At 38.5% G+C, this 26497-nt stretch overlaps 1 protein-coding gene across 3 annotated transcripts in view; it reads left to right on the top strand.

Annotated features, from left to right (window-relative positions):
• The window catches only part of PTPRN2 (protein tyrosine phosphatase receptor type N2), a 647850-nt gene that overhangs the window by 608632 nt on the left and 12721 nt on the right, over window positions 1-26497 (top strand). For all 3 annotated transcript variants that reach the window (XM_065050472.1, XM_065050473.1, XM_065050471.1), the window contains 4 exons: window positions 7262-7381; window positions 8513-8679; window positions 14200-14253; window positions 16303-16367. In XM_065050472.1, the coding sequence (XP_064906544.1) occupies window positions 7262-7381; window positions 8513-8679; window positions 14200-14253; window positions 16303-16367 (406 nt within the window). The remainder of the gene's footprint in view (window positions 1-7261; window positions 7382-8512; window positions 8680-14199; window positions 14254-16302; window positions 16368-26497) is intronic.

Below are 26497 nucleotides of genomic sequence, written 5' to 3'. Positions count from 1 at the left end.
CTTCAGTGAGATTTCACTCAGCTCTTTCACATAACACTATTAAAATTCAACATGTCTTTGAACATATTTCAAAAGAAAGAGGATGTAGAACATTTCTGATCTATAACAAGTTTTCGCAGCAGGAGTTCCATGTTGTGAATAATTCCGGAGGCATAAAATTTTATTATTTTCCATATGTGCTGGGTTATAATTCCATGAAGTATTTGACAAGAAGTACATGTTTTAACTTGCAAAGTAGTATAAGAAGCAAGGGATGATAATATGCAAGAAACTATTCCTAGGTATTAGGATATTTAGAACCAACTGTCCTTGCACTGAAAAATTGTTCTTAATTATTCGGGTTTTATAAATTGCATGTCTGCTGAGGTTTGTCATCTCCAAATGGAGATTTCTGTAGAAAGCCGTAATTTTTCCCTCTGGAGAACACCCCACATTATGCCTTGCTTTCATAAATCTACCCATATTTGCCCTTCTTTCCTCTTCCCCTTTTCGGAGGGAAATGAATTTTCATGTGGGTTTTGTTGTTGTTGTTGTTTGATTTGGTTTGGGTTTTTCTACCATAAAATGTGAAATAGAGAGCATGATCAAGCAATTTCTGCCAAGTGTCTTAAGAGGATATGCTGCTTAGTTGTCTTAAACAATCATGTCACATACGATATAAATTTATGTAAGTATTTATTGTCTTTCTGTGATGTCCTCTCCATGGTGAACATAATTAGCAAATACATGAACATGATGTAACTTCTATGAAAGGAATAAAGAAATATGTTTTTCCTCATTTTGCAGACATTCAATAAGGTTCAAAACACCTACAGCAGTAAATAATGAGATTAAATACAGTCAGCACTTGCAGTTTGGACCAGAAAATTCCCTGGCTTTTGCCTGAATAGATCTGTAGTTTGGGCGAGATAGCTCCGCAGATGCCTTAGTCGCTGAAGGCTCCAGTCTGGCTGGATGACAGAGCAGATACTGCTCATGAACATCCTTGGGCGGGACACAGGACTGGGAAGGCAGAGCTCAGATGCTGCCCCTTTGTGGTGAGGATGCTCCTCCAGGTAGCGAGGAAGAGCTTCATCCTACAAGCTGTGAATCAAACCCATGTTTTTCACTACCCTGTCTTTCCTCCAATATTGACCAATACCTTAAATAGTCTTTAAACTGGGAATGCTCTTCAGCGTTCCTGTTAGAGCTGGGCATCTCTTGCCAGCTAACAAAAAGAAAGCTCAAAGGAGTGGAGGTTTACACTGTTGTGATTTTAGGGAGTAGGGAGACCTCATCTCCACTCCTTTGATTATTTTCTGTTTTTATTGCAAGGCTATTAAATGTAAAGTGCAGAAGGAGTCCTGAGAGTGAAGACCAAAGCCCTAATCTGAGCCAAGGAGTTCAGTTGCCATTTGCTTTTCATTGCCCCAATCCTGCATTTCTTAATCTAAGACTATTATTAGAATATTTTTTCTCTGCCCATATTCAGGAGTGTATTAGCAGAGTCAGTTCAAAAACTGACTATTATTTTCCTCCCGGATCACGCCAGCATATTAAGAACCCAATTCTTCTTGAGTTGCTGTCTTGAGGACGTGATAAATCTTTGCGTATCTGTTTGGCAACACTTGTTTCTCTCTTAAAGTTTTAGAATTCAACAAAAGAGATACAAAATACTGCCGGTTTATTGTTTCCTGTGCAAAAAGGCTTAGTCATCAGAGATCTCCAAGGGCAAATCCCAGTGGGCAGAAGACCATGTCCCTGTAGCTGAATCAGTCTCCATGCAAAATCGGTGTTCCAAGCCCGTGTTCCAAGAACAACTGTACCAAGCCATCCCCTGCTTTAATTGCTGGTTTCTGTGCTCCCAGTTCAGCATGTTTTGTGAGTGATGAAATTAATTTACTGACTAAATTATTTTTCTGCGTTTTGTTCCTCTGTGCAGAGCACAGTGCTTTCAAGCAGCCTTGATTCCCAAGTTTTATTTTCCTTGCCTGGAATTGGGCTTCCTGCATGTCTAATCAGTTCTCACCTTCAGAAAGAAGAGCAGATGAAAAGCGACACAAAGCAATTCAATGTGTAAAATATGCATATTTTAATTTAATAAAAGAAAAACAGCAAGGGAGAGATAGGCACAGAACAGTAGCCCCTAGAGCTCTAGTAACTTGTCAAGCCATGTGAAATAAATATCACATTAGGAATTCCACAGGCGTTCAGGAAAGGAGTGTGCGTTTGCTGTGCTCGCTTCTAATTATGGCTTCGCTTGGACAAGGTACTTAGAAGTGGTCCTTTTAAAATTTCTATCCTTTTATTGTTTAGATTCCACCTTTCCAATACTAAAGTGAAAAACTAATTAATGGTGATTTTGGTGGACCTTCCCTCCTTAACATGGTTTTGTCAGCACCGCAATACTAAATAGCACTCATATTTAAATTACTTAATAATAACGCTTGAGTTAGGAGTCCACTGTGAAAAATAAGAGCAGTTTATGTCTCTCTGAGAAAACAGAAGTTATCACAAGACATATAGTCATCTTGAGTTTGCCTTTCCCATTGATTTCCAAACAATTGCTGCTGCAACAGCAGGGACATAACACATGAAGCCAGCCTGACTGCCACGTATTTATATATGTTCCTCTCTTTTCAGCTGCAAGAGTCAGATAATTTTTTTTAATTAGATTGTTGATAATTAATTTTTCAACCTACAGTTTTACTTAGCTGTCTGGCACAGCTATGACTTTGCAAATGGCAACTCTTGACTTTGCCAGATTTGACACACTTCATATCAAAATGCTAAGTCATTTTCAACCTGACTGTTTGGCAAAAATGTTGCTTTTTGACTGGCACACATTGTGAAATGCTCGTTGATAATAAAAAATCTAAATTCTCCCCATTTTTTTTTTTTTCATTTAAATGCTCCTTTTTTTTTAAAAACTCATTAAAAATTTTGGTTTTAAAATATTCCACAAAATACCATTTTCTGACTTATCTCCATTCAATACAGTGTTTCCTTCTTCCAGTGCAGAACTTGAAGGGGTCGCAGTTGAACTAATTGCTTTCAAGATACATAATGGGACTAATATTATCTGATCCAGCAAGGGTTAGTACCTTGCTTTGTTGTTGGCTTAGGAGTTGTGTTTATTCATGTTGAGTTTTGATTATCATTAGAAATTATTCAGATGTTGTTTGCCTGTCTGCTTTTCCAAATAGTTGCATTTACCAACTATTTGGGAAGCCTAAAAGACAGAAAAGGTGGATTCTTTGGCTTGCTGAAAATCTCTCCCAGAAAGCAGCTGGTGTGATTAGCCTGATATTTTTATTGAACAGGCTGAATTTAACTGATTATCCTATGTATTTTCTACTTTTAAGTCATCACATTTTAGAACCTTCTCCACCAGTCTCCATCAAAAGAAGAGTCTCTGGTCAGAGCACAGATCTTGTCATTTCCCTATCAATAAAATAAAAAAGAAAATGACTGAAAATGGAGTTGGGGGTGGATCATTCATTATAAAAAGAAGCTTCAAAATTATGAATTGTCTGAAAAAAATAAAGGTATTAATAGTAAGCATTTTATTTACAAGCTAGTAAACAAGGACATTTAAAATACAAGCTTTCAAAAACTGTTGTTTTATCAGATTTGTGACAATGCTTTAACAGCGATTCTCCTATTTGTGACTTTAGTTTTCTCCTCACTTGAAAAACCAATTCTGTGCTCCTTTGCAAGTAATTAGTATTAAATATAATTCATCCCTCTGTGGAAGTCCTTTGTATGGGCCTGGCATGCTGGATAGCCGCAGCATGAGCTCTCTGCACGTGGTGGATTTCATCAACGGGGATTCTTGCGGGTGTCAAACGTGCTGCTCATCTTTGGGTTGCAGGATTCAGCCTTTAATTTGCAATAAATTGAAAGGGGTGGTGTTATTCTTGTCTAAGAAATGTTTTGAGAATGATGTGTGCAGCAGAACCTCATTAAAGATCATTAACACGTTACTCTCTAGGCATATAGGTTGAAGGTAGACATGTCACACAAAATTATACACTGTTTTCCCTTTTCAGCAAAGCATGTGTTGCAGAGCTCTGTGGAGAGCTCCTATACGTAACTCAGGCTTTATTACTTCTATTCAGATGACTCTATTCAATATTTCTTCTTCGCGTAGAAGTATTACCGTAAATCGCAAACATGAAACTGCCTGTGCTAACAGATCTAAGTAAGTTTAGCTTTATGTGGTGATTTCCATAATAGTAGTTAACACTTGGAGTCTAAATTCAGTCTTAATTTTGCTGGGCTCTACCTAAAAAGGAAAACCTCTGCCCGAAGTACCTTATATTCTCCTCATTCTTATAGCACATGCATTGAGTTACTTTCTGTTTTGCAAGCATACAAAGTTAAGAACTATGTGAATTTGCAACTGAACCTCCTCCCTTGTTCTCCAAGCCCAGCTAAAATGTCTCTTTGGTACCCAGAGGTGCTTCTCCAGACACTGGACTGAGATTGTGTGGACCAGATCTGTACAATCTGTTCTGTCATTACAAAGACACTTTTCTTGGGGCCACTTTCTGCTTGGCCACTGAGCACACAACCCGTTAGGTGGTGGGAGATGTAGCTTCTCAGGAACCCATCACCAAGTTAAAGATGAGGCCATGAACACACGACAGTATAAAACTCTGTGAACAGCCTTTGACTCATCCCACTTCTGCTTTATCTGGAAAGAAATCCAGGTAACAGCCTGATGGTCTAATATTGAAGTCAGCAAGGAAACAAAATGCTGTAGTCCTCCAGTCACAGGCGGTGGGTCTTAGTGAAAATCCCATCTCAACGGTAAGCGCAGGAGATGCAGTGACAATTGCTTGTAACAAGGGTGACGGCACTAGATTGTATTTATTGCCTTCTTGATTTAGTAGATTTGACTTCTACGTTTTCACACAATGACCTGAAGGAAATATTATACCCCGGAGTAACTTTGAAATTGTTTGTTTAAATTAACTTTCATTTGGATTTATGCTTAATGAAATCTTGGGAGATGCAGACAGGCTCCTCTCTAATGAAATGCTGTGCCTTTGAACCAATGAACTGGGTTGCCAAACTGTAAGGATTCTTCTCTAAACGAGTGGGCTTTTATAATGTTACACTTGGGTGGCACAAGCAGAGTGCTAGATGATTAGTTTATGGTCTAGATCATTGTATTTTTATTACACTCATAAAAACCGTGTTTCTCCTCATTTTCGTAATGGCTTCAATGAGCTTCTATACCTTCCAGAGGCACATTAAATCGTTATGTGATGAAAGTACTGATTTAGTGGGGCTAGTTTTAAAGTAAGATGCATGTTTGGAATTCTTATCTCAGTCTGATTGCTGACTAAAAAAGGTGAAGCTGCTTTAGAATCAATGAAATCTGTATCGTTTTCCTTACATACAAAGAAAGTTGCCAGCTGTGGCCTAAAATAAATGCTGTACAAAAAAAGATACAAATGATAAATCTACATCTTTCTATAAAAGAAATTATCTATCAATTTAAAGTATTTTTGAGTGATTTTGTGCCACTATGACTTTTTAACAGACGGATGAGTGGATTACAGCTATTTTTATTTAAAAAATCTTTTTAAGGGGAAGAAAGAAACAAGATAAGAAAGATTCCTTTTATCCCTTACATTCCACTGTAATTTTTTTCCCACTTCTGTTCAAAATTATAAATAACTCTATTCTGTGCAATCCCTAGATTCATTTCTCTAAATATTTCTAAGCTGGTCTTAAAAGTTGTTTTAATTATGTTGCAAAATGAAGGGGAAAAAAAAAGGGAAGAGAAATGCTATTTGTTTCTCTATATGCGAGCTATTCTTAAAAGAGAACACAACATCATTATCCATGAATGGGAAACCTTTTTACTTGATATGTAATTAAAAAAAAATAATCCTTGAATTGAATGTATCATCTCATCTTTGCACAGTTTAGACAAAGGCCTTTTTTGTTTACGAAATTTACATGTCAATACAGTTGCTTATAAATATTTCTGTGAAATAAACATAACCCTTCACAAAAAGAGCAGTTTCCTCTTCATTCAGTAATTTTATGTGCTAGCAAAAAGACAATGAAAGTTGTATGCAAATATAACATCAATGTACAGCATAATAATAACAGTTTTTAGTGATTGTGCTGCTTGGTATTAATTCATAGGAGTCTTTTTGTTCAGCCTGGGGCTGTGTTTGGAACAGAGAGACGCCAGACCAGAGCATCTCTCTTGTTCTGCCGTTTATGGGAGACATCCACAAATCCTTTAGTTAAGGATGCGCTGGATTCCTGTATCCCGCTCTCTGGCTGCTCTGAATTATTAAGCAATCATGGGTAGTGAAAATACACTGTATTCTTCTGTTCCCACTGTACCTGTGCTCTGTCAGCGCACAGTCTGCAGCATGGGTTGGACTTTCCTTCTATGTCTAGGGAAAAAAAATAGAGAAGGGGCAGGAGTGGGAGAGAAAGAAAAATAATTATAAATATATACACATACATAAGGAAAAAATAAATGGAAGATAAAAAAGAAATAATGGAAATGGAAAAGATAAAAAGAGAATAGGAATAAAGAAAAAGGAGAGGGGGAAAAGATGAGAACAAGGAAAATAAGGGAAAAATTAAAGGGAAGAGAAAAAATAAGGAGGAAAGGAAGAAAGAAGGAAGAGAAAGTAATGCACATTTGCAACAAATCTTTTAAAAGTGGGCTTTTGGAGGGACAGTTTCTCCATCTGATATGTTTCTGGATGAACAGATTTAGTTTGGGTTTTTCCTGCCTTTTCCTCGTTACTTTTACGATTGTTTCAGCAACACAGCAGTTCAGTAGCTTTTGCTACCTGGCAAGCTGTAAAAAGAAAGAGGGTTGAGGACACAGACAGGTTTCGGTATGTGCGACTTCAGTAGGTCCACACTGCTTTAGTATTAAATACCAAATCCCAAATAGTTGTGTGTTCTGCAAGCATCGTTCAGTGTTCCCTTTGTGGATCTACAAGTTTGACAGAAAAGCAGCTGAACATGGTACCAGGATCGAGGAGAGATTTTGTGGAAGACCCGCATTGAAATCGCAGGAAATTCTTTAATATTTCATGGACGCCTGCAAAATATGGTGCCAGTTTATTCACGGATTTGAAAGCAGCTGCAGAGGAAAAGTGTCTAATGAAAATGAAATAAATTTCCTGTGAATGGAATAAATTTTGATTGTGTGTCTGAGTGCAGTAATTATACATGTCACGCAGTAATTAGGCAGTCACAATGTGGCCACGGTGTCTTTCTTTGTCTGCAGATGGTCTGGGAGAACGGCTGTGTCGTTATTGTCATGCTGACACCCCTCGCCGAAAACGGAGTCAAACAGTGCTACCACTATTGGCCAGACGAAGGGTCAAACCTCTACCACATCTACGAGGTACCTAAACAAAATACCTGGTTGTGAATGTGACAGTAAGTGTACGGGTTCATTTAACACAGGGCAAAATGGTGTTTAAGCCGGTCTAACTGGGAGGTTGAGCTGAGGGCTCTTAAATATACTTTGTGTGCCTTTGAGTAGTTTTAGATTTGAAAAAAAATTGAGCACAGTTTTAATAGCAAGGTAGTTTCTGCTGAATAAAATCTGGTAAATCATGAGCCAAGTATCGGAATGAAAAAAGGACAATGATTTTGCTTTTCAAATGGTTTTGCAAGTGGTTGAAATATGAAAGCGTGTATTCATATTTTATAGGAAAATAGTGTTCTTAGAACTACTGAATTTTGCCTTAGGAAGGCCATATGTATGTCTTTGTAGAAAAACCTCTATATAGCTTTAGTAATTAATGCCATCTATTTTTACCTCTTGCCTCAGTCACAACAACAAATATATATGTTTTTATGTTCTGCTTTACATTTGTAGCCCAAAATACCATATCACTGGTTTTGTTGCAATGTGAGATTGACAATGGCTGTCAGATTTTTCCAGTTGTCTGGCTGAGTAGAGGAAGAAAATAATACCACAATGCCAAATACAAAGCATAGGAAAATGTGAGGAAATTATTTAAACTAAAATGTGAACAAACTCATATTCTGAAAAGATGAACTCTGCAAGTAAGCTCCATTTTTTAATGCTTATTTTTCTTCATAGTAGAAGAATCCGACTTTTCACTTCTCATGTGTCAGATTTGTAAGACCTCTGAGGGTGGCCTGGGCAATGCATTGTGGGCGTTTCCGAGCAGAAAGCGACTGACGGCCTAACGTGTTTTCAGGCAGTTTCTTTTGTATTCACGTAACGATATAAAGGTTCAATTTGGTGCTCTTTTTTGCATTAAAACTGTCGCAAATTTCTTTTCAATAAAATAGCTGTGGCAGCTAACCCCTTCCTGACAGCCACACTGATCACTAAATCCAAAAAAATACCTAAATATTTTCCCAGCACTGACCAATTTGCTAATAAAAATAAAACTTCCATGCAATTCCTTCATCCCAGACAACCAACGCCGGCGAACCTGAAGATGTGGCTTCCAACCAAAATTGCTCATCTCCATTTGTTCCTTCCCGTGGGGTGTAGGTAAACCTTGTCTCTGAGCACATCTGGTGTGAGGATTTCCTCGTGAGGAGCTTCTACCTGAAGAACCTTCAGACAAACGAGACTCGCACAGTGACGCAGTTCCACTTCCTCAGCTGGAATGATCAGAGGGTTCCTGCTTCCACACGATCGCTTCTGGATTTCCGCAGGTAAAGCACAGAGTGTGACAGTTTGTTTGAGACGGTGCCGACCCGAGGAACTAAACTCCTCCTTTTAATTGTCCTTTAAATATTTCTGATTTGAAAGGGGGGTCCTCAGCCTGTGATGCCACAATGCTAAACTAACACAAAAATCTGCAGTAGGTTGATGTTCAGTGTTGTCTCACGCATAGGTGTTGCCTGGTTTTAAGACATACTCATTTCCCATTTAGAGATCAACACCTTTCTTCCCTTCTACAGCTCCTCAGTGCTTCTGTATTTCTTTGTTTTCCAAGTATTTATCCATTGTGCAATGCCCAGGCTTTTTGTGTGGCTCCTCTATGATCCTTATTGCAGGAATCTCACGAATAAATTACGTAGCACAAGCACGCTTGAAAAAACAATAATGGTATTCCCACAGGAGCAGTTGCTCATAAGGATCAAACAGTGAGGTCTTTAGACCTTCTTAGGCTGCAGGACGGTAGAAATTTGAGAAAGCAGGTGAAAATGTTGACAAAGCATACCCTCTGGAATTTTAAAGAAAGTCAACGTGGCTTTAAAATATAAATATACAAAGGCAAAACCTGCAAAAGTCCTTGCCACTTTCTGTAACGTTTGCTGTGTCTATCTAAATTTTAATTTGAAAATTAAAGCCATGCATGATAAATACCGGAGTGAAATAATCTTCATTTGATTGCAAACTGTGCCCAGTGCATCGTGTGTAGGTGTTCACCTGTATCAGCTAATCCACAGCAATGCGCTTATGAGTAATGAAAAGAATCTCCGGGAGGTTTGGGGAGTTGGTTGTCAATCCGCTAGCGGCCAGTGGGATCGTGTGTTTGCCTCTCTGTACTACAATATTATCTGCAACCCCCCAAAGTGATTATAAGGGGCTCAGTGCTCAAAAGGTCCAAACTTGTTTCTTTCACTAAGTGCCGGGAGCTCTGGCTGATGTCAGTCAGAATTACGTATCTGTACCTGGGGGGGGAACCTGGCGTTTATCCAATGGGAGCTGGTTGCACAGTTGATTGTTGGCAGAATTTTACTCTTAAAAACTTAAGACTAAATGCCACCCTTCATCTTTCAGTATTCTTGTCCGTATTGCGAGGCTTTTCAAAGCAAAGAGTCATCTCACGCTGAGTAGGAACTCTGGTGAGGTGAGAATATAAGGGTATGCTACAGAATTGCAACGCAAAAGCACTAGTGGAGGAAGAAACCACAGCCGTAGGATGGAGTTGAAATTGTAATCGAATTTTCAAGGTTTTTTTCAAACTCTAATGTGATTTTTCTAGGTTGATTTCGCTTTTCTTGTGGCACTGTGCAGGTTGCCTGTAGTGAATTCCTGTAGTGGAAATTCCAAATTGGTTCCATTCAGCCGTGCGAGGCTGTAGCGTGGAGCCAACGCAGTGTCCAATTTTGCCCTTTTTAAAGTCAGTGGCAAATTTGCTAGCAGTTTGAACTAGACTATAAATGAGCCTGTACAGCCAGGACATCTGAAATTCGGAGCACCTCGACTCCGACTTGCTTCAGTACAAATTGAGGTCTCTGCGTGAGCTGCAGGATTAGGTCTACAGTAAGTCACAGTTCACATCGCCAAGAAAGTGCTGCTTAGAGTGGCATTGTGTAAGGGTTAAATAGCCATGATGGAGAAATGTTGTGCAGTACTTTGAAAAAGAAAAATTATAACTAGATGAGAAAAGTAGTGGAGCTGCCATTCTTTGTATTTAAAGCCAGTATGGGAATGAACCTGTTAAGATTTAATTGAATTCTGAGTGTTCATTTAATATGTACTCGCAGTCCAGCGTAGAGTACTGTAATCATTTGCTACGTGCAGATTTTGTACAATGAACTCATAATACTGAATGCATAGTAAAATTCCGCCTGAAAAGGAATTTTGGCATGCACAGTAGCTGGTCTATGAATCTCAGTTTTCTTGGTCATCTGATGTTGCTGTTTTTCTAACAACAAAAAGACCCTAATGCACTATTGCTAAAATGTATTTGGGATTCATTTATACAATACATGTTTTGCACCTGAAGCTTCCTATTTGAAGTACAAACTCTGCTGGATTACGACAGCTGAGTCATAAAGCCCCCAGAATAAACATCTTGACAGCGCTACCATATTCATAGCAGAGTAGTGCTAGGAAGGGGCTGCCCTCATTTCTTTTAATCTATGTTTTTATGTGCATTCAATGTGTTTGTATATATATATATGGATATGTGTGTATATTTATATATTCACATACATATATGAAAATAAGCATATACATAACCAACCCTCTATTTTTTATAATTCATCACCAAGAAAAATTGGATTCCCAAAATTACCTTGCCCAGAGTCTGTGGAAATATGGACCTTGAAATTTTTATCGAAGTAAATTTTGCAAGTCTCTTTGAAAACTGAAAGCTTACATTTTTCATGCTATGTATCAGACAATGTTTTAGATGAGTTTGCGTTTAGCAGATACATTAAGCCTTGTGGAATAATCTATTATACTTTTATAATGTAGGTATAAATTGCCAAAAAGAGATTATTCTATATATTTTTAAAAATCTGTACAAAAGACAGTCCCTGAGAGGTGAGGCTACTATAGAAACCACTGGTCAGTTTTAAATGCTTCTGGAGTCCTGATTTCATTTTGAACAATAGACCAATCATTATTGCTCTGGACTAGCTTGTTAGTCATGCACTGATATGTGTAATTAAATATTTCTTGAGCCCAGAGGGAGCACATTTACACTTTAAAGAGGGACTGCTAAGCTAAAAGATAATTAGCATCACATGTGAGGGCTTTGCTTAAAATATATATCTATTATGCTATCACTTCTCGCTGTGTGCAATGGCATTTACTAACACTGCTCACTTTAAAAATGGACAAATTCTTATTTTGCCAGCTAATTAGCGGTTGCCAGTGTCATTTTTGTGATGTTGCAGCTAGTAATATGAGCCCAGTTGCATAGTCACAAAAGTGATCATTGGAAACTGTGACTCTGCTGCAGGGACAATGTGGGAAACCCCTTTTCTGAGCCTCTAACGACCTCTGACCTTTGCTTGCTGATGGTTTGCATGATGATTTCTTTTTCACTCAATGAGCCAAGGGTTGGTTTGTATTACTAATCATTCTTTCTAAGTTAATTCTTCCTGTATATGTATATATATAAAAAATATATATTTTCTTCAACATTGAAGAACTTCGCTTACTGATGAATTTTCAGTTCACTCTCATTAGCCAAAACTAAGAATGAAATGAGATGTTGCTGCACTTCTAAATATTTTCATAAACTATATATAGACAAAGCTATGAACCAGCTGGATTGAAACACTTTGTTTTAATGTGTTTTCTGAAATGTGTGATAATGAAAATGTTTGAAACGCCTTCAATAAAACTGACAAACACAAGGTGTCTTTCCCTAACGTGTGTCTCTGGCTGTCTGATTTCCTGGGAGGTCTGATTTACTGATAGGTTTAGATCAAGTTTGTCATGGAAATTATATCAGGACTTTGGTAGATGGCTAGTCACAACATGCAAATATCATATTAGTGGTGCCATACAAGGAACAAAGGAACCACACAAGCAGAAAAAGAAATGGTAAATACCCCTCTGTAATTATTTAGCTTTTATTGAATACTTTAAATGCAGAAACTACTCTTTATGAATGCACATGATGGGGGGTGGAGGGAGGATGACCAGCTGCACACAGGGAGATGCAGGCTGACTGCATCACTTGTTACAGACATTTCAAATATAATTTACTGTGCAATACAAAAGATAAAGATCAGGCTTTGTATTGTATAGAAGGAGTTGAGCCTTAGATATGGCCATCAAGTATTGAATGAAAACTCTACTGCAGCTTAAGTCATTGAAGTTTTGCTTGTTGCCTGTGTATATATGCATTTATGGACATATAAATGGTCCACTTAACTTCTAAAGTCAGGTGCTTCTCAATGACTTATTTCATAGAACGTTGTTCTACTGCATTAATTACTTACATTCAAGGAATAAAAATAGAGACAAAATGTCTCTGCAAGTATGATTTACGTCAGTAAGCAAAAGAGTAAGAATTGTGAATATTTTCTGAATTCTAATGTTTAAAGGGAATCATTGCAAGAACTTAACATTGTTATCGAGTTTGGTTAGAATCTTAAATAATAAAAGGCAGAATGTGAAAACACAGTTTCATGGGACATCACTTGCACCTCTGTAGCATGTTTGGGTTGAATTCTAGGTATCCCGACTCCCTGTCAGATCGAGAACTTTAGGCATCTTCAGGCTATCCTGTAAGCAATGTTTAAAGATATATGCATGTTTTCACAGCGCAGATGTTAGTGAATAGATGAATAGCCAAGAACTAAATGATTCAGTAGGTTAGCTATGCTTTAAAATTCATAATAACATGGTACCACAGTTGCCAGATTCCAGCAGCTTGCTTTGGTTTAGCAGCCAGCACCCTGTGTGACACTTGGGCTGAGCTGGGGACCGTTAGGGCACCTGGGCATCCCTTGGGAGCTGCCCTGGGAAACGGTGTCATAGGGACCTTCTAGCTCCAGTAAACCCAAACATCTCATCAGGGAAACTGAATGAAAGGTTTTGATTTCTCAAAGCAACGCTTTCCCGTTTTAGCCTTTATTCGGCCTCGCCTTGTTAACATATGTGTGCATATTTTATGACTTTTTGGGCCTGTAACATACTTGGCATGCAAAATATATCCTAGAGCAGAAGGGAGGGTTTAGGATTTTGGTTATTGTAAGGCAATTGAAATAGATTTAAAACAATTTAGTGGATTCTGTTCTTAGACTGAGTATCTTGGTTTGCTTCAGCATTAGTCAATTCATTGAGTTTACATATCAACAGACCTGTTCTGTAGCTGCACTTTTATTGATTGACTTCACATATATTCTCTTGCCACTGAGAATGTTTAACCAAGAAGCTGGAGAAGACAATAAAGTGTAAATATTAAATACATAAGAATTCTTCACTAGAACCAAAGCAGTAAAGCTTACTGATGGTCTTAGTTTTTTTTACCACAATAGATTACATTATAGAATTTTGTGAAAGCTTTTCAGGGGATTTGGTGTTTACCTTTCTGGGGAGAACTGGTTTTACGAATCAGCACACATTGTGCAAAGTATTCCAGCATAGGCATATTTAATTTCGGATTCAGGTTAATGCCCCTCAGTATTTCTTTGAGCAAGCTCATGAACTCAAAGTTGGCTTTAAAATTAAACCATCTCAAGATAGTCTTAGTTTTGGAGATAAGACAAGAGACAGTTGAGAAAAGACATTGTTTATTTTGCATAGCAAGCAGCAATAATGGGATGTTGTCTGGGATTTCTACAGCAGCAAAGCAGAAGCAAACTTTAACCAAGGTTATGTACATAACAACAACTTGTTATATTAGGATATTATCAACTTGACTATTTCTTTAAAGACTGAAATATTTGCTTTTTCTCATTGCTTATTTTTGATAGTTGGCTAAAGAAACAGTATGTAATATGCTTAATTAATATTTTGTGTCTGTTTTATTTCAGAAAAGTAAACAAGTGCTACAGGGGTCGCTCTTGTCCAGTAGTTGTTCATTGCAGGCAAGTACAATTTCTAAAATAGCTTGAGAGAGATTTGTATGTGTAAGAATTTCCTATCGATATAAACAAAGCAGGCAAATTAAAGCTTTAGATGAATCACTAAACAGATAGTGAGGTAAGCCAAAGGTATTATATATAATTAATCTGATTTTTGTGCTAATTAATGCTTAAGATCTGTTTTCATAATAAAATTATGCTTTTCTATGATTTTGTACATGTTGTCCCATGGCTTAAAGTATGGCTAACCTTTCAAATACAAGTAGCACTTCAGTTTCATAGATCTCCTTGAAAATGATAGTGAATCCTTGCATTCCCTCCTAATTTAGTCTTCTTTATTTCATTAACACTCAATTATGTTTTATTTCTTCTTTGCTTACTTTTAGTGGTCATGCTAAGAAGGCGGCAATGTCAGGGAGTGGAAACCTACCCTGAGATTAAGTAATCCTTTAAACACAGATTATCTTTAGGCCTGACAGTCTGATAGATGCACACGAAAGCTATTGGGCAGGTCCATGGAAAACTTCACCATTATAATGTTAACATTTGGGTTTACCATTGGAGGTTCTGGGTTATAAGGAGAATATTGCAGTTATTTACTGATGATATTCGTGTAGATAAGACAGAAAACCTGCCCTGCTACGAGGGCGGTTGTTTGACATGTGGCACTCAGCTTTGGGTAAGAGTGGGGAAGGAGGGGACATGTCTCCCACCCGTGACTCGGCAGAGTCACCTTCCACGGGGTGCAAGGAGTTCCTCTGGAGCAGGCTTGTTTGCATTGCCTTCAGGAAGCCTGAGAAAAGCAATATTTGATGCAGAATGAAGAGGCTTCAAGTTTCTTGCTCTTTCCCTACTGTGATGGATGGAAATGTCTACCATCCTCTCGGTAGTTTTGTTTTTATTGGGCCTGATCGCTGCTTTGTCTCTCGTTATTCGGCTTAACTAATAAGATTGTGTCTTTGTTCCTTTCATAGCCATAGAAGGAAAAAAATGTATTAATGTTTCCTCCTTTTCTCTAAGCAGTGATCTAGTAGCTGAAAGAAAAAAACCTCTGTCCACAGAGACTTAACAAAAATTAAGTTTCATAGCTTGCCTGTAAACAAAATGTAATAACGCGCTTCATGCTGTTCTATTATTTTTTTCCTTTCATTAATTCCTGTACACAAATTGAGCTATCAATAAAAATAATGGCTTAATTAATAAAACTACATACCAGTCTAATTGGTCACACATGCACCTTTGTAAAAATTTTGGGGAGGGAAAGAAAAAAAGCTTTTACTTAAGTCTTAATTATGTTTGCTAACAGCAGCTCTAAAAGAGCATCACGCTGGCAATTACACGTTGCTCTCTGAAAGGGACACAAGCTGAATTCAGATGAGGGACCTTCCCCCCTCCAAGGCTTGGTCTCATATCTCTGAGGAAGGGCTGATGATACAGAAAAGTTAAAAGCCGTTTCTTTCTTAGGAATTACATGGTAACTTTTTTTTCTGGTCATTATAACTAAGGAAGAATTAAAGGTAAAAAGCAAAAACAAGCCACTCGTGATGTATAGTGAAGAAAAATTGTAGTCCCTCAGTAATCAAATATTTTGGTTCTCTAACAGGTCTCAGTATACATTGCCTCTGACTGCTATGTTTAAATACAATCTGCAATATTTAGGGAGTGTTCTGGATTATCTTCTGGTCCAACTAATTCCATGGTTCTTGATGTCATATACAAATGACTATAAACTCATTATATATATATACTTTTTGAACAGGAATGGCATCCTGTTGTAGGGTTACTGACTTCTCCACTGGTGTTTAAAATACTTTTATTGCATAAACACAACTTGGTTTAAAAAATCAAAACAAAACCCAGTTATCCATGCAGGCTAATAGTTAATGTTCCACAAACAGATTGTGTTAAAATCAGTGCAAGCTTTCTCTCCTCTCTCAGTGCCCCTCGTTCTGTCCTCTCCCCCATGTGTAACATTAAGGGCAGGTACCTTCGTGTTGAGTCTAGATGCACATTGACAGGCTTTATTTTTTCTTTTTCCCTTTCTGTTGGCAGCGATGGTGCGGGAAGAAGTGGAACCTACATTCTAATTGACATGGTTCTCAATAAAATGGCCAAAGGTGAGAATCGAAAGGCTTGTTACTTCCTTGGTACTGAAAGATGTGCTTGTGTTGCCATGACAACATGGGGAGCAATATTCACAGAAAATCTGAGAATAAATTACAGATAAATTGTACTCTTTCTTGAATGTTCCTAAGTTTTATTTTCACAGCAATTTCAAAAAACAAACCAAACGCAAATGCTTTGTAAACGAGCAGGTGGTTTTGTGCTGTTGAGAAGTATTTGAATTGTTAAATTTATCGTTTAAAATAGCTACTACAGTTTTTAGAAGAAGATACCTTGGGCCTGTGCAATCCTTACTTTGTGTTTACATGAGTTAGGTCCCAGACTGCTTCATGACTGTTGCCCAGTCCCTTGTCGCTTGCCCAGCCACAATATTCAAACATGATTACTTTTATTTTTGTAGCTACCCATTGCCACCACAGAACCTATAAGAGCTGGTATCAGGGCACCATGTGCTGGGCAGATTTGTCTCTTGGGAGGAAAAATACTGCAGTGAAGGGGACAGAGGACGAAAAATGAATCAACTAATCCTTTTTTCCTAGCTCTGCCACTATCTGTTCAATACTGAAAAATTTATTTAACTTTTCTGTTCCTTAGTTTCCTTATCTGTGAGATGCAATTTTATGAAGTGGGAAATCATCTGTCAACATAAATATATACTGTTATTTGTCTAAAATGAAGTCTATAGATTCTCTAGAGAATGAGACTGTTCCTTTGGTTTTTGTTGATCAGTAAATGGTACATGGTGCAAAGTACTTGAGAAACTCTGAAATAGTCTTTGTATGTTAGAACTAAAACAAATTTTTAATGTTGATACTGTCTTCAAAAGGAAGAAGGGTAAAAGTGGGCACCTGACCATATGTTAAAAAGACATAATAGTCAGTTTTATTTATATATTGTACCTCATGCTTGTGGCCATGTTTGTATCACAGTTTCACAGAACTGCATTTTAAGAGGGACAGAAATCTTATGAGGTTGAAAATAAACAAAAATCATTATTTCCCTTTATTAAGTTGAGAACTTAAGCTACCTTGATCTGGCATTATGCTCTTATGTGTATTTGAAGAAAAAAGCTTAACTGTAAAAACATAATTTATACAGAGAAACAATAATTATTATAGTTCTTTGAATTCTAATCACTTTACTGTTGTCGTTTAAAATCTTCAGACAGAGATGTATTTTGTATGTAGTTTAAAAATACACTCCATCTTTTGCAGTCATCTATTGCATCCTACATATCCCCATCCTCTAGGACATGGTGGTGTTCTGTCCCTTTAGAAAGAAGAGTTTAACATTTCTTCCTCCTGCATTCTGGCTGTTAACATGTCTCATCAAACATGGACTTAGTTTTCTGCCCTCAAGCATCCTGTGGAACTTGCTGCTGATGTTACAAGAAGTTATGTGTTTGCCTTCTCCTTAGCACTATACTGAGAATAATTTTTTTCAGTGGGGTGAGATCAGTTTTTCATGCTCATCGGAAAATGTGAAGGATTATGGTGATATTTCCAATGCTTGTTACGTGCCACGTGACAACCTAGTCTTAAAAAACAGAAGCAATGGTACTTCGTAAAATTAACGTAGACCTTTGTTAGGTGTTTGTTCGGCTCATTTCAGTCATCAGCAAAGAGAAGCCTTAATGAAAACTAGATTTAAAGTAGATGCAATTTACTCGCATAAAGAAGTAAATGAGAAGTATTTTCTAGCTTGGGGCTTTCAGCCACTTAAGGGAGGGTTGACTTTGTTGTAAAAGCACTGAAGAATGCCATTTATTGACTCCATTGTACCATGTAATGTCAAATTCCATTTTAAGTGTGGGCTTAGCACTTCACAATACCAGACAAGTCATGTGAAACTGGCCAGAGAAAGGCGTCACAGGGCTTTTTGGAGATCGGTCACCCGCATTTTGTTCTTGACCTGCTCCCCTCTGCCCATGGGGGTGTGCGATGCAAAATCCCCCTGACCTGGTGCTTTGGCTGGGATTTAAATGAAAGATCAAAGGGCAGAGCGGGCATCTCAGCCCTGCTGAGGTGGGCCTTTCCCAGGCTGTCACACTGTGCGGCCGCCAAAGGTTTTGTTCGGGCGGGAACCGCGGCCCAGCCTGTGCGGCCGGGACCCTCTTTGTCTGGCCTGAGAAGCTGGAGGCCCAGGTTGAGGATCCAATGTTCATCAAATGATCAAAGGCCTCGGAGCCCTGGACATGAAATCTTTCTTTCCATTTCCTTTTCTTAGAGAATGAATTGCACGAGTGGCAAAGAATGCCCTTTCCAAAGCTTTTATGTGGAGTGCGAGGGCTAACTTCAGAGTCCTTCAGCGCTAAACATAAAAATGTAAGTGCACTTTCAATCTGGGCCCAGCTGCAAGGCCAGCATCTAGTAACATTTCTTTCAAAAAGGCTTTTAAGGATTAAGGCCTTCAGTCTTTCAAAAAAAAACCCCACACCACACCAAAAAAACGGACTTTTAAGAATAAACTTAGAATAATTTGAGTTTCTTGTTCCACTGTCTGGTTTATTAGAAAGTAGACAATAATGCATTTTTAAATCAAAGTAAATAGAGGAGTACTTAGTTTCGGCAGTGGGAAAGTAGAAAGCAATCAATAAATGCCTTGGCTCTTTAGTGGGGTTTTTAATAGGGTAGGTTGAGAAAAGGACCTCCTTTTTCATGTAATGATTTACTTCCCTGCATTCTCTTAGACAGTTAACTGTAAATGCCTTTGTCATTTACAATTTCTTCTACTGCTCATTGAATTAGTGCTGATACTTAGTCTGTTAAACATGTTATAAATTCATATCTTCTGCTATCTTGCATGTTGCTGTCCCACATATTATTTCAGATGCTGAAAACTACCAGCAAGGGACCTGTTCCTACAGCCTAAAAAATGGAAAAAGAAACCAAACTGGGGAGGATTTTGTGCTTGACACCTGCCGTGTCAGTCTGGCTGCTCCAAACAATTTGAGAAAGCAGGAATTTAATTAAATTAAAAAAAAAAAAAAAAAGCAAAGCACCCGATTGTAGTGCCACTTGCAGGATGGTGAAAGTTGGTACCGAGGGTAGAAATGCCCCCTTGGTGTACTTGGGTCATAAAAATTAGGGCTGTCCCCCCAGGGGTGTGTTAGCGGGCAGGAGGGCACACAAGAGCTGGCAGGAGCCCTCTGCCAGTGTGGGGAAGGATTGTTTTCCTGTTGAGTTGGGTTTTTAATGACTTTCACTGTCCCCTCTTCAGTAAATGTAATGGCTGCATGTGTGCATTCACTCCAACAGCCACATTAAATAATCTTATTAGATGCTGGCACAGTCAGAGAACAACGGTGTCTATTTAGTGCTATCATTCCTGTGTCATGTCACTAGGAAGTTTTAAATGCCTTTTGTTCAGTTGTTCCAGTAACTTAGTGCTGCTATTTGTCATGTAGTTTATTACTATAATTGTTTTTCTTGCTAAATTTGTATGCAGAGCGGTTACAAGACCCTGATCCCATACCCATCAGTGTAATAACAAAAAAAGTGTTGAATGTGGCCTTACAGTAGCACGATTTAACTATGATAACTGTGTTACTATCATTATGTGGGTGATACAATTTTAAGAGAGTTACCAAGTCACCTCTCATTTCCCTGACAAGCTTAGGACAAGCTTTAGTTTTGAGTGAGAAGTTGAGGAGTGATTTATATCAACTCCATGTGAGCTTTCATGATTTAAATAAATACAGAAAATGATAATGGGTTGTTTCTGTACATAACAATGCTTTCTGGCTTTTTGACAGAGGCTGTTTCTCTGAGGCTGATTTCTGCTGAGAATTTTAATGTTCTTGATGTATTTACAAGTTTTATTCTTTGTTACTAGGGAAGGTAAAGTGATATAGTCTCCTTGATATTCCTTCCTCACCCTAAACTCACAGTAACTCTGAGCTGATCATGGGGTTTTGTGTGCATGATCTAGGGAAAAATTAAGAATTTTCTCATTTCTTGTCTTTCCCGCAGGCTTATTGTAGTGACTAAAAGTTTGATTTATTGCAAGACATTTTTATTGAGTGTTTCTGGCATGAAAAAGGAAAAAAAAATGAGATTATGAGTCTTCCCACTTTCATTTTTCTGAACTGAGAGACTTGGATAGTGTAGATAATAGTTTGATTTTTAGATATTAATCTAGCCAGCAGCTGCTCGGGGTTTGCTGACCACCCCTTTCCTTGTGTTTGAACTAGCTGGAATGAGATGAGTCAAAGGGAAGACAAATATGAATTTTAAAACCTTTTTAAAGTATTGATTTCCAAATTCTAAAACCCAGGAAAAAAAAAAGTGATTTAGCAAAGCCAAACCAACAGTTTATTCTCTTGCATTCAAAAGCCTGGATTATAATTGACGAACACACACACTCTGGCCGGGGCTGACTGCCGGGGTTATCTCCCCAAGTCCTTTCCTTGCCCCCGCCACCCTATTGTCTGAGGGTCTTGTGAGTCAGCTCCTGAGCAGATGCAGTTTATACCGTGACATTTTAAGGCAAAACAAAAGATGCCTTAATTCGCCTTCTGACTCATCGTGATCAAATGATTTTGGCTAATCTGAACCCTTGCTGAGGTTTTGCTTATCAGCTGTGTGGATTTAATGATCATAATGAAGTTGTGGGGTTATCTCCTCTCTGAAAGGATTTTATGAAAGAAAATGCTTGCCCGTATTCGTGTTAAAATGGATTCAATCTGCTTATTTTTGAGGCCTTATGCAAAGTCCAGCAAAATTCTATTCTTTGGTGGGGCTGATAAAAGTCTGGAGCAGGCTATTTCTGCCATGCTCTTGGTGAATGAGGGAATAATTCGTCAGCTCAGGATTCAGTTTCTCCCATGAAAATAAAACTCAACATACTATGTGTCATGCAGTGGCTGAGAGAATATATGGTGTAAAGGAGAAATAACTGGTTGTTTGGTTGGTTTTGGTTGTTTTTTTGTTGTTGGTTTGGGGGGGGGGTTATGGTATTTAGTGGTAAGAGGGCAAGAAGTGGGTGGTGTTCTGGAGAAAAAAAAATGGCAGAAAAATTCAAGGTTTAAAAATGTAATTGTTTTCATGTTCTGGCTTTGAATCGCTCACATTGCTGGTCTTTGAGATTTGGGTGAGACAGGTTATTATCTCTAGGAAAAAAGGAAAAAAGTGCAGGCTAGTAAAGCCAAAAAATTAGGTTTTGCTTTGTGCACTGTTGTGCTGTCCACAAAACTGCCTCAGTTCTCAGCAGCAATAATGCTAACCGTGTAAATCTGAAATGTTGCTATTTCAATTTCTGAAGGAAGTTCTTAGTGTCCATGTAACATACATATGTTATAAGGCCGTTTTTTCAAATGAGCTGCATTTATGTATTGTAACTTTTATGTAATGAGTTACCCTGGAAACACAATTAGGCAAATAGTGCTCATTGTTGCAGCCTTTCCCAGCAGATAATTAATCACAATGAGAGCTGGGCCCCCAGCTACGCGCAAAAGTGTATAGGGAATGTATAGGACAGATTTTTACGGTCCAGCTTGTGATGCTCAGGGAACTCTTGCTATTTAGAACAAGCTCTTTAAAACAATGTTTATTTCCTTTGCAAAAGACGTTTTGATTTATAAAGCTTTTGATGCATTATTGACAGCATAGAGCCATCAATTAATAGTTCATAAAACAAAATAGCAAAATAGCATGTTCTACAAGCTTCTGTTGTGAAATGAATTGGTGACGATGGGGAAGGTCGTTTTGGTTGATGTGTCCTAGTGTATGTTATATGGACTGCATTTTCAGATGGTTTCCTTTATGGCATGTAGAGATTTCAAACAAAAGGCAAACAAGTTATTGATGTAGTTTCTTTGGCTTTGTTCTTTTTTATATAATTTAGTGGTTAGGGATTACTCTAAAAGAGCCATATTTCTTGAGTTATTTGCTGTTCTGGGGATTTTATTGGAAAAGAATCGGGACTTGAAAAGTGTGGTAGAAAGCAATCCTAATTATTCAGGGTTTGGGGCAAATGAATTGTGAAGAAAGACTGATCAGACATGGGCTGCTCCTTGGGAAAGGGAGCGCAAAGGGGGGTCCCCATAGAGCGTTAGAAGACCCTGAAAGGAATGTATTGATGTCAGTAAGCAGCTTGAGATAGTGACTAATTTGAAAACAAGAGGTCATTGACTGAAACTAAGGAGGAGACAAGCAGATAAGGAATTTGGGCGGCATTTTTTCACACAATGGGTAGGTTAGAATATGGAAAAGTGGAAAAGCTGGTCATAGTACTGTGCTATCGGTTTGAGAAGCAGCTGGGCAAATGTTTGGAAAAGGCGGTTTATACACAGAGTGAAGAACTACTTTTTTTGTAGCTAATCTCATGCAGCAGTCCATAGAAGGATTTGAAGAGAAGTGTTTAATTGACCAGATGGTAGTCTTCTGGCTGTAAAGGGTACAATGTCTATTACCTAACTAAAGTGTAATTATTCCACAACTTCTATAGCTGGACCAGATTAGGCACTTTTAAGGATAAACTTCATTAAAGAATGAATCCATAATAGTTGCATCTTTTATTCAGGTCACTCCATGTACTGTCTTGTGAAAGCTTTGCCACCTACGTGCAATGTTAATGAAAGTAATGTGAAATGTAGTTCGTCCAATTGAACAGATTCACGTGGGCGAACTACTTCTATGTCCCCTATAAAGAAAATCTACATTTCCCAAAGGGGACTCCCAAGATTTTTTAGGGCCAACTGGGGCACATTTTCAGAAATGTCATTTTTGCAAACAGCATCTTAACTTTGTCCATGTTTGATTCAGCATGTGGGGATGAACTGCCTGTCAGGTGATTCGGCGGTGGTTTCTGGAAGAGATACTAAAAGAAGTGGATTGTGTAGAATTCTGTGGGAGCTGATGCTAGGGAACACCCATAAGCAGGTGGCAGCAGCACATCCACAGTTCTTGCTACATATATACTTTGTATGTGCGCGTGCATGTGTAACTTGAATGTATATATGTGCACTGGTATTTTCTAGAGTGACCAGAGGTCATACAGGGAATATAACTCATTAACTTCTATTTCCTGCATGTAGTAGTTTAGGCATATTCCTTTTACTTTTAACTTCTAAGGAGGCTGGGAGAAATCTAGGTGTAAAATTCCTATATGAGTGTATTGTGATACATTCTTCTGCACAGTGGAAGTGAGGAAGGATTAGGCCTCAAATTAGCATCCATTTGCATTCAGTTACAGTGAGTGATTTCTGTGTGTTTTTTCCGCATTGACAAAGGATATGAGCTTAAGAGCTGACGTGTCAGCAATGAATTTCTATCTCTGCAAGACTGTTAAAATCAGTGTAAGCTTAAAAGCATTATTTTCCTGTAGCACCTGTCTTTGGAATGCATACAGGCAAAGCCATATCACTTCTGTACATGTGTAACATGCAGTTTTCAGGTATTAATATAAATGTGTAAACAATAGCACATTATGTAATGTATACTATGTGTGTATATGAGTGTCACTATAATTTTCATTTCACCTTTAATAAGTACTCCCTTCTCCATTTGTACACTTGCTTTGCCCATTGTTTGGGGTTTTTTGTTGCGGTTTCGGGTTTTGGTTTTGTTGTTGTTTTGTTCGGCATTTGTTGTTGCTTTTTAAATGTAGTGAAATTTTGATTTGGGTCATTTTGAGGTGTATAGAAGGGCTTATGTATTTTGTGTGAAATTACAGACAGTGCAGAGATTCAGGTGGATGTTGGGTCCAGCCCTAACCACATACATGCATGCGCACAGATTTCGTTCATCTCAGAGAGAGAATAAGCTTGTAATGAAAATGCCAGCCTGAATACATCTATATTTTTTGTTATCTTTAAAACCGTGTCCCTCACCAGGGTTTTGCTGACGCTTTTCTCTTTCCATGAAAAGCACCAAATGATCCTCCTGGCCAATAGCAGAACTCCAGCAGCTACAGCAGCAGACATCTGGATAACTGCAAATGAAAATTGCTTTTATTTTTTTGTAGTTTCTGGCTGTTATTCAGCTCCTTTTTTAAACTCTAATATTTACAAGTGTTTTTATTTAATGGGCGCTCAGACAATGCAAGTTGAAGGAAGAAAATAGTCTTGTTTCTTTGTAGCAGAGCACTATACAACCAGCAGTCACTCTTACGATGTGTTTTTCTCTTCCATGGCCCTCCCTACACTCTACTGCAACTGGTTCCACTGTGGTTCCACGTTGCTTTTTCTTTTGTCATTTCCATCAAAATTGCCAAACTCGGGGGAGGCAGGAAGGAAGGAGGAGAAGGCAACAGACACCAAACACAGATCTCAAATGCTGTTAGATTGGGCAGATTCTGGCATTCAGGAGCATGGAACTACAAAGCAGAAACTCAACTCTTTTCAAGCTGGGTTTTTTTTTTCAGTTAACTTTAGCCCTGTAAGGCATCCAGCGTCTCACCTAACCTAGTTGTCTGGGTCTCTTCAGTCATCAGTGGAGAAGGATCTGCACCCCTGGAGGGTGATTCCCAGGCAAATGAATTGCCCATCAGAGCTTCCCCTCTCTCTCTTAGCTGTTGGGAGAGGAGATGACGAACTCCGGTTCGAACTTCAAGGATGGCTGGAGCAGATGAGATGAGGCTGGGCCTTCGAGACTAAGCTAGTTAGTAAATATTACCGGTACGCCATTAAAACTAATGGTCAGTGAAGAAGTGGTGTTACACTCCCCCTAGTTATGACCCTTTCTTCTTTAATCAGATTGAGTTTGCCCCTCATATGGTGTGATTAAATGTATCACTGCAACATTAAGTACTCAATGGGGCAAACGCTTGCTGGAGCGGCTACACAAGCCATCTTTCAGAAGGTGTCAGTGGGAAGCTGGAGGCATCTAGAGCTTTGGGGGCACTGCAGATCTGTAGCATATCTTTGATACGTCCAGCTGGCTTTGGCATTGGGAACAACATAGCTGTGACAGTGTAACAGGCCATGGGTATTGATAACTAAAATCTAACTCCCCAGAGAGCCCACTTCTGTTTCTATACATCACCACAGCCAGAAGTATAGATGGTTGCTGTCCTTGGGTCTCCACAGTTCACTGTCCACCCCCTTCCTAAGGCAAAGCTGGGCGCAGAAAAGGGCCAGAAAATGTGGTACTGGACCCAAAAAAGCCTATTTGTCAGAGTCCTCACATGGGGAGGGAAGAAAGGTAACATTTAAATCGCTGTGCCAGAGTTTGCTTTGACCATGAAGCATCACTTTTAGGCATGAGTCATGCAGTCATCACCCAAACATGAAAAACACTTGTATTCTTCCTAACCACAGACGTACCGTGATGAGAGAGCTGATTGTCCTTGCTGACACTGGATTTTTGCCCTTATTTTCTTTCTCACATGTATTTTTGCTATTTCATATTATAAGTGATTCTTCCATGGCGCTCCCGACTGCCTGCGAGTACCACACCGTGCGTGACTCTGAGGCTAAAAGGCTGCTGATCAGCAGCATCTTGCCAATATTAATTGGGTCTTTTTCAGCTTCTAGCAACCGCAGCAGAAGGAACTGTATGAGGGACTCTTCCTTCAAGATTTTAACAAAACAGTTTTTTAATCTGACCTAACAACTCCCTTTGCCCTTCAAGGCCTAATTCAAAATCTATACAATATAATAAATATAAAAATGTGCGTTATGCAGGTAATATCCGACTAGAAAGAAACTGAATACTTACTGCTGCAAAAAGAAAGGCCCTTGACAGGTTGTGTATTCCCCTTAGTACCCTATTTTTTTCTGTTGGGATAAATGCGTATTCCCACACAGATCATCATCAACTCCTTAAGGAGAAATGGGAACTGTGCTGATAATCCCACATTTGCAACCTCTCAGCATGAATCCTACATCATATATTCAGCTTTGTGATCACTTTATGATCAAGGGGAACAGAAGGAGGACTGAGAAAGGTGCAAAGGGTATTGGAAAAAAACAGAGTATCTCTCTAGGTCCTCACCTCTCTAATGTCCAAGTACCTTGTAATCTTTAATGGATTTGACTTCATAAAAACTTATTAGGTAGGAAAAAGATAGTTCATTTTATAAATGATGGTGTGAAACAAAGGGTGAATTAAATTATTTAACCAAGACTATTCAAATGTATCTTAACTTAGCAACCTAATGACCAAGCTGTCCTTTAGGACCC

Source organism: Columba livia, chromosome 2 (genome assembly GCF_036013475.1).
Source record: "Columba livia isolate bColLiv1 breed racing homer chromosome 2, bColLiv1.pat.W.v2, whole genome shotgun sequence".
Lineage (NCBI taxonomy): Eukaryota > Metazoa > Chordata > Aves > Columbiformes > Columbidae > Columba > Columba livia.
The sequence above is the reverse complement of the archived record's forward strand: the minus strand, read 5'-3'. Positions and strand labels throughout refer to the sequence as shown.